Source organism: Ceratotherium simum, chromosome 8 (genome assembly GCF_057802395.1).
Source record: "Ceratotherium simum simum isolate JZ-2026a chromosome 8, ASM5780239v1, whole genome shotgun sequence".
Classification (NCBI taxonomy): domain Eukaryota; kingdom Metazoa; phylum Chordata; class Mammalia; order Perissodactyla; family Rhinocerotidae; genus Ceratotherium; species Ceratotherium simum.
Window position 1 is genome coordinate 16,532,572 of NC_141907.1, and position 18,911 is coordinate 16,551,482.

The window sequence follows — 18,911 nt, forward strand, 5'->3', positions numbered from 1 at the left end:
ATTTAGCTTAAGTGATCCATGCAAGAAGTCTACTGGATTGGACAACTGTGCTTTTTTTTTCTTTATTTCTCTTAAACAACAATCCCAGCTAGGAACATGAGATCTTAAAGCCAAAACTGCCAAGTGCTTCCTTGCCTCAGTTAAAAATGAAATAGTGTTCAACTATTTTATGATATATTACTGTTACTTTTAAAATGATAATATTGTTTTCTTGTTTTTAGGTATCTGGATGGGAACCAATTTACACTGGTTCCTAAAGAACTCTCTAACTACAAACATTTAACACTTATGTAAGTAATGTGTTGTATTTTTCCGTCTTTGACTTCTTATTCTATTTCATGAAAATGGGGATAGCAAGAAGCGGAAGATTTAGCGAACCTTTCAGATAATATAAATCATTTACAGTTAGATGCTTCCCTCCTTGCTCGTTGAGGTTCTGGATCAGTAGCTACATCTTCACTGAATATCAGTCAGGCGATGGAGTGTCTCAGAAAAAGGTCTTCCTCTGTTCAAAGTACAAATAAGATTAAGGGTAAGTATCAGAGAATTATAAAAATACAATAAATCGGCTACTTCTATTGATAATGAATATGGGCTATTTTATGACAAGCCAAGGAAAGAAAGATAGAAAACAATGTTTTTGTTCTTGACTTTAAACAAAAGATATTAGATGGTAATAACTTTAGTGAAAATATATTATAAATCTAGTTTATTAGGTTTTATTCTCTTATATAACACATTATAAGTTGAGATAGGGCTTCCAGTGTTAAAATTTATTTTCTAAAATCCATATTTACTTACACAATATTTAAGTAAACTTGTCAAAGATGCTGACATTTTGAGTATAAATTTCAAAACATTGAATTTTTTTTAGTTTGGTTCAATATCCTCCTAAAGTAACATCTCTTTTTTTCATTAATGTATGTAAACAATTTTTTACCATCTTTAGGTTATGAATACAAGATTATACTTAAACTTACAAACATTTCAATCTGGTTATGTGCACAATATTTAAAAATATATATAATCTTACTATATATAATGTCACACTTAGAGTAGCTATGTTAGTAATTGATAAAACTCACAAAACAAAAAATTAGCAATGATAGTGGATGCAAAGGGAAATACTTTACTAAGTCTATCTGATTTTAGAGAAAATATGGCTGGCTTAGGAGGCAGATTTCTAGTATTCCTAGAATAAGGAGGTTTATTCCTAATTAGTAAATTCTAGAAACGTAGGTAGCAGAAAATCTTACATTTCTCAATGTAAACTTTATCCCAGGCAGGTGGACGTTAGTTAAAATACTGTGGATCGTTTTTAATTTTCACTAAAAGTATGGGGAAATCAAATACTTTTTAGAAAGTATATAGGACTGTTTAAATGACAAATGATTAAATTAAGAAAAAAAAGAATATCTTCTAATCAGAATATCTTATTCTGCCTCTAGTTATTTATTTAATAGCAGCAAGAACTGATTACATACATTTTGTTCAGTTAAATAAACCACGAAATTGCTGCAATTTCCAGAGAGTCACGTCAGCAGAATTGGGTCATTTGTGAGACAGCATGTGATTATTTAAAACCAGTTTGGAAATGAAAAATGAGAATTCGTAGATCCAGAAATGCTTTTACCAATGACTCATTATACAACTCTAGGCAAGTAACTTCTGCTAACATAGATATATTTATTCATTTTTAAAATTTTGGTATAGTACTTCTGCAGCTAAGAAGATGAATTATAAAGCTCCTATAACATTCCTACCGCTTTCACAATTCTGTTGGTTCATTTTACTGATATTTTGGTATTTTAATAAAGGAATGGATAATCTTCAGCTTTTCTGAATCTTGCATTTCTTCATCTATTTTGCTTCAGAAAGAACAGTGAATATAAATACACACACACATAAAGGAATATAAATTATGACCCATGATCTTCCGTTTATTCATGAATCTTCCTTTTATTCATATATTGGGCATTTTGCTATAGAAAAAAATTAGTGAATTTATACATATTTACTAATATGTGTCACATTGTTCATATATATGCGAGTATGTATATGCATATATTCACTAATTTTTTTAAAGCAAAATGCAAAAAAAGTTATTATGTATTATTATATTACGTTATATATTATATTATTGTATTATATTTATAAAATATGTCATTATACTATATATGACATATAGATTATATAGAATAAAAATAAGATCAAGTTCACTGAATATAACTTACAACACATACATAGTACAAAGTACACTTATTAATAGCCATTTAGCATTGGTAGAAAATCCACATCTCTCTCATTTACTTATCATTCATTAAACAGATATTTACTGAGGACCTAGTATGTGCCAGTGACTTTGCCAAGGGCAAAGTTTTAATATGGCATTGTTTTTAATGATGGCATTGTGAATGTAATTAAACAAGGGATTCTTTCAGTTATCATATTTACATATGTGTATCAGTCAGCATATGAATCAGTGAAGATAAAGTATGTGTAACCAATGGAACTTTCAAGAACAAATGTTTATTTCTCACTCATAAAATGTGTCTGTTGTGAGTGCCTCCACGTGTCTTTGCTCTGGGACCAGGCAACAGATGTGGGCTTTCTGTGGAGCATCACAAGTCTTGCAGGGGCGGAAGCAGAGGGATATGGAAAAAGCAAGCTCCTTCTAAAGCTTCTGTTCTGAAGTGAGACTGGTGCTGCTGCCCCCATGTCACTGGCCAAAGCAAGGCATATGGTCACTTCTAATTTCAACAGCCCAGGATGTGAATAATTATGAATAACATTAGGATCTACCCCAGAGGTTTACCCAATGTTTTGTTATTTTCAGATAAAAGCTGAGTGCTAACAATGTGCTCTGATTGTGAATAAGAAGATCCTTCTCTTTCTAAGAATCACTAATATTTCCATTTCTATGGTAACAGCAGGCTCTATTTCTTTCTTTTTCTGTTTTAGAGACTTAAGTAACAACCGAATAAGCACCCTCTCTAATCAGAGCTTCAGCAACATGACCCAGCTCCTCACCTTGTGAGTATGAAAATGTACTGAGTATTTATTAATTCACTGGACAAAATGCATTTTTCGGCCCTGGATGTTCCTGGTAAACAAGACAGTCTCTGCCCTCAAAGATGTAAATACTGTTGGGAGAAACAGACAAGTGAAACCCCAATAAACAAACAAATACATATATTATAAAAAGTATTGGGCTCTATAAAAGAAACAAAGAATAGTTTACGTTTGTGGTGGTGTTGGGAGAGATCCTTAAGACAGACTTCTGAGGAAAGTCACCTCTGGGAGGGCATAGTTGAGGCATCAGCATTGGAAGCATGCTAGACGGTAGTTAGAAATAAATATGTTGTAATAGCGAAACAACACAAGGATTAAAAATATATATTAGGCCTCAATATTCTCAATTTATAGGATGCTAAAATAACTCCTTCCTTAACTGCTTTACTTTAAAAATGACATTTGCCCATTATGGTATAACTGAGTAAAACAAATTGGCTTGTGTGTGCTTTCAGAATTCTTAGTTACAACCGTTTGAGATGTATTCCTCCTCGAACCTTCGATGGATTGAAGTCTCTTAGATTACTGTAAGCATCTTACGTTCAACAAAATATCTCTATTCTCAGGGATCTGAGTTTTTGTTGTCTTTTTAATGATTTACCTGCTTTGTTGATTCTTGGGTATTTTGAGATATTTGCATTAGGATTTACTGCAGATTTGGAAGTAGGAAAATCGTATCTTACCATATCGTTGCTCAACGGCTTTTATTTGGACAACATAATTTTCTCTTTTGTAACACGTTGTTGCTGTAGTCATTTATTTGATAATGGATAATATTATGATATATGTTGTATATAGACCCAACTAATTTTGAAAGAAGTATAGGAAATTTTAATTTCTTTAAAAATTACATAATACATGAATACACTTTTACCCTAAAAATATATTTTAAAGTATATAAAATAAAACATGATCCTCAATCCCAGTCCTTTCCCCTAGAATTAACAGTTAAATAGTTTGATGTTCTCTTCTGGTCCTTTTGTTTATTCATTTCTTTATATACTGATATATGTATGTTCATGGCTATAGAACTTTTAAAAGCCATAAATAGAATTTGTTCTTGTTCTACCATTGGCCATTTTTATTTAACAATATGCTTTAGACTATTTCCATTCCATCGTATAAAAATATTCCTCAACTGGTTAACTGGTACAGAGTATTCCATAGGATGAAAGAACCATGACTTATTTAATCATCCTCATCTTTACTACCATTTGGTTTAATTCCAAATTTTAATTCTTCTGCACAGTGCTAGAATGAACATCCTACACATTCATCTTACTGTCAAGTATGTTGGGAGAATACCAGAAATAACTGTCAAGTTGTCTCCCAAAATAAGATTTTGTCAATTTACAAATTTATTTTCTACCAACTCTATTTTAATAGAGTACCTGTTTCAAAGCACTCTTGCAAATATTGAATATTATTAATCCTTTCATTTTCATCATATGACAGATTGAACATTGTTTTCCATTCCTGTTTTAATTTGCAATTCAATTTACTAGAATATTTGAGTATATTTCATTTGTTTATTGAGCATTGGTGCTTCTTATTCTGTGAGCCTGATCATATCATTTTCCATCTTCTATTGTCTTTTCTTTATTAACATACATATCTTTATGCATCCACTACTTGACTTCTAAATTTGCAGGTCTTTTTACAGAGGAATTAACCCTTTTCTGCACTAATTTAAAATGCTTATTATAAACTAAAGTCACATACATGCATGGGGATTTTCCTGAACTTTCTGAAATGTAGGAAATTTAATTTTGCTTTTTCTCGCTTTTAGTTCTTTACATGGAAATGACATTTCTGTTGTGCCTGAAGGTGCTTTCAACGATCTTTCTGCATTATCACACCTGTGAGTACCTGGTTTATGAATGTGGGTTTAGAGTCAGACTCTCCCTGGCAAGTGAGTTTGGAACAAACAGTCCTCTGCCACCCCTTTTATTGTAACATCATAAGATGTGATTGGTTCCATTTTTAAAGAAAATGTAAAGATTTTCAATCTATATATAATACCCACTACAAGATAGCCTTAATTCATCCTTTGGCTCTTACTGCCCATTAGTTGAATTCTCTTTGCGTAGCTAAGAGTCTCTTCTTACAAACATGGCTCCTCAACTTCCTAGCCTATGCCTTTTCTCTTAATGTTCTCTGATTCTAGAATATCAGCTCCCTTTCAATTTGATCTGCCCAAATCCTACATTTCCAAGTGACGTCCCAAGTGTCACGTCCTCCATGAAGGCTATCCTGACTTGATCAAACTGGATTCATTTATTTAGCAAATATTACTCAGCATTGACTATGACACCATGCAGAAATAAATTTAGAGAGGTTCGAGACTTTATGGTGTGGTAGGGGGAAACAGCCAAATCCTCATATTGGGTGAAATATTTTTCCTTTGTGTTTTCTCTCATAGTAGCCTGTTTGTACCTCCATATTTCTTGGAAATACAGTAAAACAATTTAAAAATATGTGATAAATGGGGTCCAAAAAACTCTGTTGGGTCAAATTCCATTATTTTTAGTTGTAATGTTAAGACCAAGGCAGAGCTGGAAGAAGCTCAGGGAACAGCCCTAGAATCCAAAGCCTTCTGAGGTCAGGCTGCGTTTGGCATCATCTGGTGGCGGTTTTCTGCTTCAGCTTATATATCAGTGTCACTTGGCTCCAAGTTCCCCAGAAGAGGTTGCCTGCCATATCCTCTCCTGGCTTTGCCCTCCCCTCCAAAATCCACCAAACTCCATGAAGATAAGAAGTTTAGAAAAGTGAGAAAGAGGGATTGGCAGAGGGTAGGAGCCAACAGTCCATCATGCTACATCTGAATGTGCCTTTTGGGGACTCTTATCAATGTAGGTATTTTGTACATCTATCAGACTGTTTGGTGCCTACTGTTAATATCCCTTCCACTGAACTATTAGGTCCCAGCAGGCAAGACCTTCACTTTTTCATGTGTGAGCCCCAGCACCTACCTCAAATTCAGTGTCAGGGCCACCCCTCTACAAATTCCGTGGATGTCATGTGCGTGAGGTACAATGTGAATGAGGCCCCTAGCTCAGGGGTGCAAGGCTGCTGTACTGTCTGGCAAAGAAGGGAGCATAAAGAAAAAAATGGCCTTCAGCTAGTGTGGGGGTGGTTTATCAGAAAAGGCAGCCTAGGAAAGGTGCTGCTTGAGCCAAGCAGAACTTTATGTGACACGCTCCACCCCCAACAGGGAGAGCAATTTCAATCTTCTTTGTCATGTGTCCTTTCTGTCACATATTTCATTTATGCATTTGTCTTGTACTCCCTAGATCATGAAGAGCTTGGCTCCATTCACTTTTTCCACTGAGTCCCCTTACAAGGGCTTAGCAAATGTCAGTAGAGATGAGATCAAATGACTCAAAAACATCATTTTGTTAATTTTTAATTTAGAAGAAGGGTTTGAATATGACATACATGTGAAGATAACATTTTACACTCCAATTCTTGGTTAGAGTTGGGCATTAAAACTGCTACAATATAAAGTGTTATGGTTTTCCGTGTATACTTTGGGGGTTTCCTAGTAAAAGAATAAGATTAATTTTGCTTAGACTGTAGACCTAGAAGCATTACTAATGACAAGTTAATTATAAATCATAATTAATTAGTTTTTAAATGCTATTTTATGCATCAACTACTTGTGCCCAAGCTTGGCAAGTTTGCCAATCCATTGCTTAACTTCTCTGGCCTTAGTTTCTTAATCTGTAAATTGTGTTGTTAATAGTATTTACCTCATAGAGTTGCTATTTAGGATAAAATGGATAATTCATGCAAATGTCCTAGCACACTTCCTGCATATTGTAATGGTGTAATAAATGTTAGCTATTATCTTGATTACTTTTCTTGTCACTACTTCTGCTTAAGTGAGTAAGAACCAAAGTTCCAAAATGAAAGACTTCGTAAAGGGACAGACACCGAACGAAGGTCCAGATCAGCTCTGGTGGACTAACTTTATGCATCTTAATTATTTCATGCCCTTTCTTATCTTCATGCCTTGATACTAAGTGGCCTTTAACCTGAAATAGCCTTCCCAACTTTTTCCACTTACTTGAATCTAACTATATAGAAGTGTAGACTTTTTTAATCACCAGTCCCCCGGAAAGGTTACCTTCTGTTCACAGTCATCTTGTAAAAACTTTTGATACAAAACTTCTAATGAAACCTATTTGCATGTATGAGTATCTGTTAATCCCCTTTGCAGAAGGAGTTCTTTGGAGTTAAAAATCATGTCTTATTCATATTTTGGTCCCCAGAACCTGGCATAGTGACTGGGTTCTCAGTAAATAATTGGTGAATGAACAAGTGTTAATCTGTACTTAGGTATGCTTACACCCAATATAAACCTGTCTCTGCAAATACATGGAGACTTTGTAACACCCAGATAGATGTTAACACTAGTGACAGCTCACTAAATCTCAGATGCACGTAACTCAGGAAAATGGGGAATCCCCAATGTCTCCATTTTCTTCTAAATTGTTGTTGTCAATAAATCTGTAGGGATTTTCTACTGAGCATCACTTTGAGTTATGTTCCCTTAGGAAATAACAGTGCTTCCATACTTTTGTGTGTGTGTGCTTTCGTGGTGTTGTTTTTCCAGAGCAATTGGAGCCAACCCTCTTTACTGTGATTGTAACATGCAGTGGTTATCCGACTGGGTAAAGTCGGAATATAAAGAACCGGGAATTGCTCGCTGTGCTGGTCCTGGAGAAATGGCAGATAAACTATTACTCACAACTCCCTCCAAAAAATTTACATGTCAAGGTATGGCTTTTAATCATTTGTACTTCTGTAAATAAATATTTACCATGTTAATTTCAAAAGAAAAAGAAAACCATTTGCTGCTAGACCTCAAAGTTATACCCCCAATTAACAATTACTGTTTCCACCAATGCTTGGACAAGACCTGAGGAGCCCAAGTAAAGAACTAGGTTTTTCAAATAAATCTCAGAAATATCGATTGGAAATGACTATGTTTTCTTTAAAATCTATGAAGAAATGAAGAGTACACGATTTATGGAAATTCCTCTCGTAGCCTCTAACAAGTGCAATATTTTGCTTTTGCCTTCTTTGAACGAATGCCCTGATCCTAGGGCTGCCAGGGCCCTGTGGCTTCCTGATGCCAGGTAAGGAGAAACGAGCCCTGCCCAGTGTTCAGGCCAAACCTTCTGACTCGCCTCCTGTGCTGCGCTCTCCCTACGTTAATGTGGGTGTTTCTTCCTTGTTCGTATCCCTTTTTTCCCCTTTGTTTTATGTATCTGTGAATTCGAAATAGTGTCTTAGTAACAAATATTCTCTTCTCTTATTACAAGGGCAGTGTTTGCCCAACATAGAAAATCTAAAGAATAGGAAAATGTAAACAATAAGAAATATTTTACTTCTGCAAGAACTGAAATTAACCATTAATCACAAGACCTAGAGATAACCATTATTAAACTTGTTTTGTATATCTTTCCACTTTTTCTAGTCAAATATATGGATTTAGGTTACTTACCAAAAATGGGATAGAAGGTTACTATTATTCTTAATTTGTAGATATTTCAAGAGGGCCAATCATATTATTAGATGGAGGAGAGAAATTTTTGAAAATTCTAAATGCGTAATCAGTAAATGTTTATTAAACATGTTATATGTGTAAAATAAAATCCCAGGTATTATGGAGTATAGAGAAGCTTATGGTATGGTCTTGTCTTGCAAGGCTTGCAGACCTAGCTGAAAAGATAAGCTTTCAACATTTGAACATTTAAGTAGGAAATACATATCTAAGTAGGTAATATTGGGCCGTGGGACGTAGCTTGGGCTAAATCCCAGCTTCGGTTTTCATAGTTATGTAACTTTGGTTTAATGGCTTAACCAGTCTGTGCCTCAGTTTCCTCATGTGTAAGCAGAGGTGATGATAGTGCATACCCTGATAGGGTTTTGTTAAGATTACATGAATCACTATATGTGGAATCTAAAAAAAAGAAAAAAGTCAATTTTATAGGAACAGAATAGAATGGTGTTTGCCAGAGGCTGTGGGGAGGGGGAAATGTGGAGATGTAGGTCAAAGAGTATAAACTTTCAGTGAAGAATAAGTTTTGAGGATCTAATGTACAACGTGGTGACTATAATTAATACTGTGATGTTCTAGACTTGAAAGTTGCTGAGAGTAGATCTTAAGTATAGAAAAGAAGGAATTAACTATATGAGGTGTTGGATATGTTAATCATCTTTCTCTTGGTAATCATTCCACAATGTATATCAAATCATCACATTGTACACTTTAAATATACACAATTATATTTGTCAATTATTCCTCAATAAAGTTGGAAGAAAGATTAGTTGAGTTAATACATGTAAAACATGCTATCTCATATGCAGTAAGCACCCGATATAGGTTAGCTGCTAGTTTTATTATAACATTGCTTTTCAAAACACTAACCAAAAAATTATGTGGGACACTCCATAATTTATTGATAAAAGAAAGAATTTTCTAAAACTATATTCCCTCCAAACATTTTGAAGTTGGCATCTAATGTTTTTTTATAGCTATAAATGGTTGCAAAAGATGTAATTTGCAACGCATTGTAAATATTGACATTTTAAAACAAAACCCTTCCATTATTCTTTTAAATGTATTTGGTAGAATCTAAATATTTCAGCTAATTTTAAAAGAGACGAAAACAAGATTATCCTTAATATTGTATACTGTTCTTTTCCCTTGAACTTCTGTTTTTCTCCTCAAATTCCTATTTCCGGTACCTCATATAATTGCATCATTCTTTGCTATAAAATAAGTGTATAATTTGAATTTTTAAAATTTCCCACCACCAAAAATCTGTGAGCTTTTAAATTTTTCTTTGAATTGTTGCCATTAATAATCATGCACCATTGATTGAGACAGCATAGTTATTTATGAATATTTTAATATTTTTATTAAAAATTGAAAGTAAAATTGTATTGGAAATGCCTTTCTGGGGTTATATGCATTGATTACAAGAGCCTTTGCAAATAACCAGTATTTTAAATTGTCCTTTTATGACCCCAGATGTTTCCTTGGGGCAGGCCCCATGGTAAATTTCTGGAGGGCTGAGACATATACTATTTTTTTGTAAAGTGGAGATGATTGTCAAAGGGGAGATAGGAAAGGAGAAACTGGCATAAAAACTTAACTGTTAGGCATGTTATTGGGCAGGTTGGTTTTAGAAAGATTATATGGGGAAGTTGAGAAACTGCAAATTGATTGTGTTACCCTTCTCTGTACCCGGGGATACTCGTACTCCATGTCAAAAAATGCTGGTGCTGATCTGTATTCCTTAAAGTTTAGAGTTCACTGGAGATATTTCTTGAAAAAAAAATTCACGGTAACACAAATTTGAGAAAAGTTACATACTTATATTCTATTTTTAGAGCATCACAGTACACATTAATTTATTAAATGTTCTCAGAAGTCCAATGCATACTTACGTACATACATACATGAATGTCTAACTCAAGATTTATCTAACTAATTTGACCTTTTTTTCATTTAATGACTATAGCATCTCATGTACTTAGTGTAGCATGAATGGAAATATGCTTGAGGGAAAATTGGTCTGTGCGGCCTGATAGAACTTTCTGCAATAATAGAAATGTTATGTATCTGCACCATCAAATGTGGTAGCCACTAGCCCCACGTGGTTGTTGAAATGTAGCTAATGCAACTGAGGAAGTGAATTTTTAATTTTATGTAATTTAAATTTAAACTTAAATAGCCACATGTAGCTAGTGGCTACCATATTGGATAGCACAGTTGCTACAAGGGCTCAGAGGAAGAAATTGTGTCAGAGGAGAGTGGCTGTGAAATGTTTAGTATAACTGTGTCTAAGCCAGCTGTTTGGACAAGCAGACAAGTGTGAGGACAGTACTATGGGTGGGTGGAACTGCATGACCGAGCTGTGTTGTAGGAAAATTCTGAAACTGTGGCAGTTTAGTTTCATATTCACTAAGTTATCAAGTCAATGGATGACATTTATTTCAAGGTATACCCTAAACTGGATAGCAGAACACATGGATCTAGGCCAGTTGGCAAGAAGTGTAGACATTTAGAACTCAACAAATATAGTGTAATTGCATTTAGCAGACTTGAAGATCTACTCAGTTTTTCTATACCTTAATATAATTTTGGAGTGATAGCAAACGTTGAAACTTATAATGCACTTTGACGGCATTTCTCAATATTTGTCAAAATATTGTGAAGTTTCATTGTCTTGTTAAGACTCTGCCAGTTCAAGATTTATGACAACTCAGGCTAAATCTTTGCCAATACTACTGCTACTACTACTGATAATAATTATAGCAATAACAGTAACAGCTAACTTATATCGAGCAGTTTGCATTGTGCTGAGAATTTTACATAGATTTTTATCTCTTTTGATCTTTACATCATTCCTGTAGTAGGTACTATTATTTCCCCATTTGAGAGATGAAAATATTGCAATTTAGAGAGACTGAGTCACTCAGCTGCTAAGTGAAGGAGCCAGAATTTGAACCTTGACTCTGACTCCAGAGCTTACCACTAAAGTTTACTTATAATTTTCAATAAAAATATTCTCAAAACAAATTATCAATATAAATAAGATTGCCCTCCTACTATTGAAACATACTTAGGAAAATAAAAGTTTGGAACCACTCTTGCGTGCTTTGCTAGAAATATTTTCATAATAAATGGATTGATAGAAAGCCAAGTATTCTAATTTATTAATTAAAATAATTCGCTCTAGGAAATCTACTAAGAATTGTGTTTTTGAGCTTACATTCTTTATGAGCTTGAAAGCTTTAAATATTTTATAATTTGAGTTTTTATATTTTAATTACCTTTTCCCGTAGTTAAGCCAGTTTAATGTGATTTATTTTATTCATGAAAATCATGTAAGTACATACTTCTAATATTACGGTTTGTAAATTTGTAATTTCTGATTATGGCAGGAAGATGAATATTCTTTATTTGAAGGCATGTTTACATAGCAATGTAATAATTTGAATGCTTTCTCTTCTAGGAAAGGCTATGCTATTATTTAGAGTAATTAATTGTTTCAATACAGTTTTTATCCTACATCTTTCAGAGTATTTTCTTTATGGTATAATCTCATAGTTTCAGTAAACAACAGAAATAAATGAACTGGATGAAATAGATTATCAGAGCATATTTAATTAGTACCCAGATTAGAGCATTCTTGAATGGGAAACAGATGGTCATGACTTGTCTTTGTAACCCAAATGTTGTATCCTCATCTTTTAAATATCAGATGAAATTAGAGGGATCAAGCAGTCTGCAATAAAACAGAGGTTTCTTCCCTCTCCAGGTTTTCATTGAGAAAGTCAGCATGGAATGTAGAATATTGTTAATTTCTAAGATTCCCTTTATTGCTCTTGGTTCAAGAAGATTTAGCTATACAGACAACTAAATTATTGATTTTTAATTTGACAGACATTTTTTAAACTCTTAAATGTGCTAAGGAGTGAACAACCTAATGCAAATGAATGATATATTCCTTCTTTCATTCAACAGATGTTATGTGAGTTTCTGTTATGCAGCAGGCATAGTTCCAAGGTATTAAGAATAAGGTAATGAACAAGACAGAGAAAAACTCCTGCCTTCATGGAGCTTATATTCTGCTGATAGATACATTTAAATCGATAATTCCCAAACGATATGGAAGTTTGGTGATAGAAATATATACAGTCATGTGTCTCTTAATGACAAAGATACATTCTGAGAAAATCGTCATTAGACGATTTCGTCATTGTGAAAACATCTTAGAGTGTACTTACACAAACCTAGATGGTGCTGTCTACTACACATCTAAGCTATAGGGCACTAATCTTATGGGATCACTGTCATATATATGGTCCGTCACTGACCAAAATGTCATTATGTGGTGCATGACTGTATAAGATATTAATAATAGATATACACAGCAAACAATTATAGAATTGTAACTGATACCACCAGGTCCATCAGGGCATCAGGAGAGTCTTACAGGGAGTTGTATGGAACTAAGAATGGAACACAAAAGACAGGAAGAAACCCAAATGGGCCAGTGTCTGATAGCCACAAGGTGTAATAAAGAGACAGGGATATGGTACTAGATGGTACTTTGTTACTTCATTTGTAAAGGTCAGCTAAAGGGGCAGGAAACCTGGGACTTTTTCATATCCCAAGATGATCAACATTTCACCACCACATGGTTGATCTCTTCCATTAATTTTATATGGTAAGAATCCTCTAGAATCTGGAATTCCTGGGGAAAATTCCACATTTCTAAGCGATAACTTTGTAATACTGTTGGGTTTTTTTTCCAGCAAGATCAACATCTTTATTTTGGAGAGAGTTTTTGACAAGCTTGAGATCTTCTGTTTTGTGTTTCAAAATTATTGGTTGATATTGTCCGTAGTTATTTAATTAAACTATGAAGGCAATTAAATAATTTAGCTCAAACTAGAAGCAATGAAAAATTCACTAGTTAGATCAATTTTGAAGTAATATTTAGAACTTGGTCAAATCCTTTTTACATTTCAGGTTCAGTATCACTAGCATATAGCATATATAACTTTGAAATAACCTTAGCTTTTTGGGATTATAATTTGTTCACTGGCTAAAGAAAATATTAGCTTTATACATAGTTATTTGCCGAAATCACCATGTTAAAAAAACACATAAGGGCTGTTGTTTTTGGTTTTTTGGGGTTTTTTTCCTGAGGAAGATTCACCCTGAACTAACATCTGTTGCCAGTCTTCCTCTATTTTGTGTGTGGGGTTACCGCCACAGCATGGCCACTGACGAGTGGTGTAGGTCTGTGCCTGGGAAGCGAGCCTGGGCTGCCAAAGTGGAGTGCCATCAAACAGGGCCTGCCCCAAACAAGGGCTGTTCTTCATTACACTTTTTAAAACTTAACACACTGGGAAAATTTTAACAGACATTTATTTTAATAGGTGATGAGAACCAACAGTTTGTATTCTGTTCTTAAATATAGTATATCCATATTCTCTATGATACAATAACTCCATAAAATAATTATTGCTCTTTTCCATTTCATTGTGACTCAAGAAGTTTATTCACTGGCCTAAGATCATGTGTATATGTAGCAAATGGCCAAGCCAGGTGATCCCAAAGTTGTTAACATCCAGCCTTCATAGTTTTGTTTAACCATTTATGTAATGCAAACTTATGGGATTTAACCCCCTATCATCTGGCAACCATCTCCACCCTTCCACTGAAACCATAGGGATACCAGTGACTTCCATCTTGCCAATTTCAATGGCTTCTTTTTAGTTATCTTTATTTGCTCTCTTTTCATCTTAGACAGTGGGGGCCACTGCTCCTTCTTGTACATTCTCCTTGCCTCTTCATTCCTTTGCCAACACCTCTTTCCTACCCACTCTTTAATATTGACATACGTGGGGTTCTCTCCTTAGCCCTATTAAATTAATTGATTTCAATCCCATGACTTCAAATATCTAGCCATGACTTTTCTTATGAACTTCAGATTCGTATTTCTGTTCACTTAGTGAATTCCTCCCCCTGGATGGCTTGAGTAAACTTAAAACACATATTCCAGAACATGCATTCCCATTAGCCACATCCTCTTGCAACTATGTTCTGTAGTTGATATATATTATATATATATACTACTAAACTAAGTTTTTCCAGGAACTTGGGCATTTCACTTGCCTTTGAACCCCTAAAACTTAGCCTAGTGCCTATCACAAAGTAGACTCTCAATAAATATTTGATAAATAAATGACTTAATGATGGAATGTTGTTAAAAAGATGCATTTGATATTAATGCTTGAGAGATGCAGTAATGTAACAGCAATTGGAGCCTGGAATCTTTGGTTTTAAATAAAACTTCATTTTAGTTAATTATGCCCAACATCAAATATTTCCTACATTTTTCCTGAGTTGTCTTTGATGTTCCTCTGACTTTACACAAGGGCAGTGCTAGAGGATTCTGTTATTTGACTCATGTTTCCAAGGGATGCCAGAATGAAGGCAGACTCTGGGATACACTTAGAAATTGTTTCTGGAGCTTTTAGTAATAAATCAAAGTGAGATATAATTCTCAGTGGGTGGCAATATTGGTGTCAGGTGCATAGCTAGTGATTTGAGTCAAGTAAGCAAATCTGCCTACGAGCTTTAATGGATTTGAGGTCCGGCAGTTCTTCCATTAAAGATTAAAGTAACTGACAAAGACAAATTGTTAACCAAACTTTCTGCTCATTTTCTCTTTGAATTATTAAGCTAAACACACCTCCACTCCATGTAGCTGATATTACAGGGCTTTCTTAAGTCAAGACCAAATCTTAAATCAATCTTGTTATCCCAGACTGGCCTCCTTCATTTCAGTGACGTTAGTAAACATCTGCATCCCTGAAGCTAGATTTCTTTTGTCCTCTGTGGCACACATCTTATGAGGGCTAATGTGTTAGCAATAATTTAACATTTCTTGGAATTAGTTAACTTTGGGAAGGAGGAAATACTGAAGATTGGTGAAATTGTATCAGCAAGCAAGCTGTGGTTCCTTGCCAAGTAGCAATGCAAGAACATAGAGAACCTCTTCTTCTCAATGTTGTACTACTACTACTTCTGGTGGTTGTCTGTGCCGAATTTACAAATCACAGTTGCAGTCCTTAAAAACGTAAAATCATTAAATCTGAGTGTTGTTACCCAATGGATAATTATCTCTCGGTGCCTACTTCCATTCTCTCATGGTTTTGATAATAATAGCCCCTACAGTTTTCATACATTTCAGCAGCAGTAGACAGAAAGTACTCAGTGAACTTGTGATGAATACTGAGAAGAACTCAGTGAAGGTCTTTCTCCTATTAGGTAAACCACTTGTGTTCCCCCCATCGCCCTGCCTCCCTTGGAAGTCTAGGAAAGCGTGTCAGAACTTGCTGTGGCTTCTGTGCTTGCTCTCACTATATTCCGTGCTTGCTCTCACTATACTCTGTGATCAACATTCATTAGTATCTCATCCAGTGCTTAAAACAACATTGAGATGGCTGCCATTATTCTTCTCACTCCACACGCCAAGTGACAAATCTAGGTTACTAACTTGGATTGATGGGCTTCAGATTCTCTGTCCAAGATTACTATGCATTATGCTGAAGGACTTTTCTAATTCCTATTCCTGGACATCTTCTTTTTACCTGGGACTAATCAAGTGTGCAAAATTCTACAAATGTTGGTTTGCTTCTAGAGAGCTATGCTAACTCTTCTACCATTTTGTTATGACTGTATTTATCATCTCCCTTTAGCTCTGATATCATCTCCTTATTGTAGACAGATTACAGATTAAAGACATCATTCCTCTTGAATAAGAGCTTTGCAAGAGAGGATCTCGAAGAAAGTGTCCTGAGTGTAAAATGAATCACAAAGTGAAGGCAAAGAAAAGATGGAAGATAGACTTAGAAAAAGGGCAAATATGGGGAGAAGATGAATGACGGGAGAGAGCCAGATATAAGGAATATAGTTCTGAGGGGTGAGCATATAGAAATAGCAGATTTGGATAAACCAGGTAGATGTAAAAATCACATTATAAGAAGGATATTTCATTAGGTGGAATTACAATCTAGATAAAATAAGAAAAAGAATTATATCATTGTAAGATATTTGGACATATCAGAGGATGCTGCTATTTGGAATTTATATAACTTACTAATATCTTCTGAATTTCCCTTCACTCAAACTCAAGTACCAGAAATAAGAAATTATCATTGAAGAACTGACTTCAAAAGAAGGATTTGAAAAAAGGAGAAGCAAATAGACTGTAGCTGTAGTAGTCAACCTTACCAACCTGAAAAAGTTAGAACTCAATATTTTGCTATATTCCCAATCCTGATGTCACCAGAACAGTTTGTGGGGTTAAGAAATTGTCAGAGGAAGCCTGCACCCCTGGGAAAGCTTGTTATTTTGATTCCTTTAGCTAAACTGAATATATACGAGGGGGCAACAGTCTCCCTTTATATACCCGTGAGAAATCCCAGATACTGAAGGAATCCAGATAATGAGCATGATTAGCTGTATAGGAAGCCGAATTTAGTGTTGGAAAAATGTGGAGAAATTCGATAGTGCTTATTTATAATATATGATTCAGTGGATATTTATTAAATAAATCTTGACTGTGTGCTAAACTGGAGAGGGACGACTTCAGCCTGGCAATTTGGTTACCTGTCTACTGTATTAAATTCTTCAAAATATATCCAATTTTTTGCTAAAACAATCTCTAAACATAATTTTTGAAAAATGTCACATTCCACAGAATAAATTTAGAAACTGCCAACCGTGAACCCCTCGATTCAAACCACAGTCTTACAAGGTTGAAAGCACAGAAATAGACCAAAAGACAATTGTTCTCAAGGTCTTGGGAAGTGTCCAGATAAATGTTTACAGTCTTTGCGTTTGCTGATGTGCTCTTTTACTGGTATACATTCTTGGCTGTTTCATCCCACGCCTTTGTTCCAAGTCAAATTCTTCCTTCTAGCCTAGCTAAGGGATTCATTACCAGTTAGATATTTCCTTTCTATTGCTGATTCTAAGTGTGATAACTTTAGCCAACACAAAGCCATTTATTGGGGGGTTCTAAGTTAATTTAACTAACTGCGTTAAATAACTGCCACCATTCACTTCTCCAGTGTGCTGAATAGCTAAATTTATTTGATAAATAATTTGGAGGAAGGGTGAGAAATTAAATTTCTATGAGGCTCACTTCAGTATTAATCCCAGAAATTTTCCAGCTGTAATTTGATGTAAAGACTGCATTAGTTATTCTGGTTACCAAGAAAAAGTGAAGGGGACACTGGTTAGGTCTCGTCCAGTGACTAGGTGTTGCTAGAAGCAAACACTACCCCTTCTCATGAACATGGTCATCCTCAGAACTGTCATCCACTTCCAAGTGGTTCAAAAAGAAACAGGAATCTCTATGTAGATATATTTCGTGTGTTTTTTTGTTAATAGAAAAACTAAACAATATAGAACACTATCTTTTTATTAGATTTTACCTCAAAATCATTATATGAAATTGTATCAGTGTTTCCCAAGGTAAGAAAATACTTAGATATGAAGAGTCTCTATGGCCACCACGTTAACTCACATTTTCTTTCATACATGACTTTCTGTCGGTAGACCAACAACTCACAAATATACACTCTAATCTGTAGAAAAATTTGATGAAAGGTAGTTTATATGAGCAGAAGGCATACAACTTTTTGGGTATAGGTACATTAGAAGTTTAGAACAGTGATAGTAGAGGGGGCCTGCTACACAATTGACTCAAATAACTTTGCTAGAAATTGTGTGTGCTGAAGCATGCAATTGGAATTATTGCTGCATATTCCAATGAGGATAAAGAACTACAGAGAGATTGGTGATAGCAGAAACATAATGTTTATCTTACAAAATATTTGTATTTTATGCATGAAGATGTCACTTTGACAAAGGGTCTTTATCAGACAGTTGCCAAAAGGCCATCTAGTGAGCTCTCACAAACAGTGCAAAAAGTAGCATCAATGGAACATAATTTTATTGAGGATGGTACAATTTCCACATTGTTAGCCATTTATGAATAAATATGTGTGACCAAAGGAAAATGGCTGCAACTGAATCTGCATTAATCTAGACCTTTCGTGGATAGTGAGGTTTTTTAAAAATGTGCATCTCAAAGGTGAGATTACAAGTAGAGATCGCTTCAATGGTGTTTCCTTATCGGAGAGGAAGATACAGAAATCTCACTCATCATGTCTCTATGCTTGTGTGCTAACAAACTGAACCAAAAGGATATGAGGGAGAATAAGAGAGA

At 34.7% G+C, this 18,911-nt stretch overlaps 1 protein-coding gene across 2 annotated transcripts in view; it reads left to right on the plus strand.

The window, feature by feature from the left end:
- SLIT2 (slit guidance ligand 2) overlaps window positions 1-18,911 on the plus strand; it is a 359,630-nt gene that overhangs the window by 291,028 nt on the left and 49,691 nt on the right. For both annotated transcript variants that reach the window (XM_004432303.3, XM_004432305.3), the window contains 5 exons: window positions 222-290; window positions 2,962-3,033; window positions 3,528-3,599; window positions 4,862-4,933; window positions 7,691-7,854. In XM_004432303.3, coding sequence (XP_004432360.1) covers window positions 222-290; window positions 2,962-3,033; window positions 3,528-3,599; window positions 4,862-4,933; window positions 7,691-7,854 — 449 coding nt within the window. The remainder of the gene's footprint in view (window positions 1-221; window positions 291-2,961; window positions 3,034-3,527; window positions 3,600-4,861; window positions 4,934-7,690; window positions 7,855-18,911) is intronic.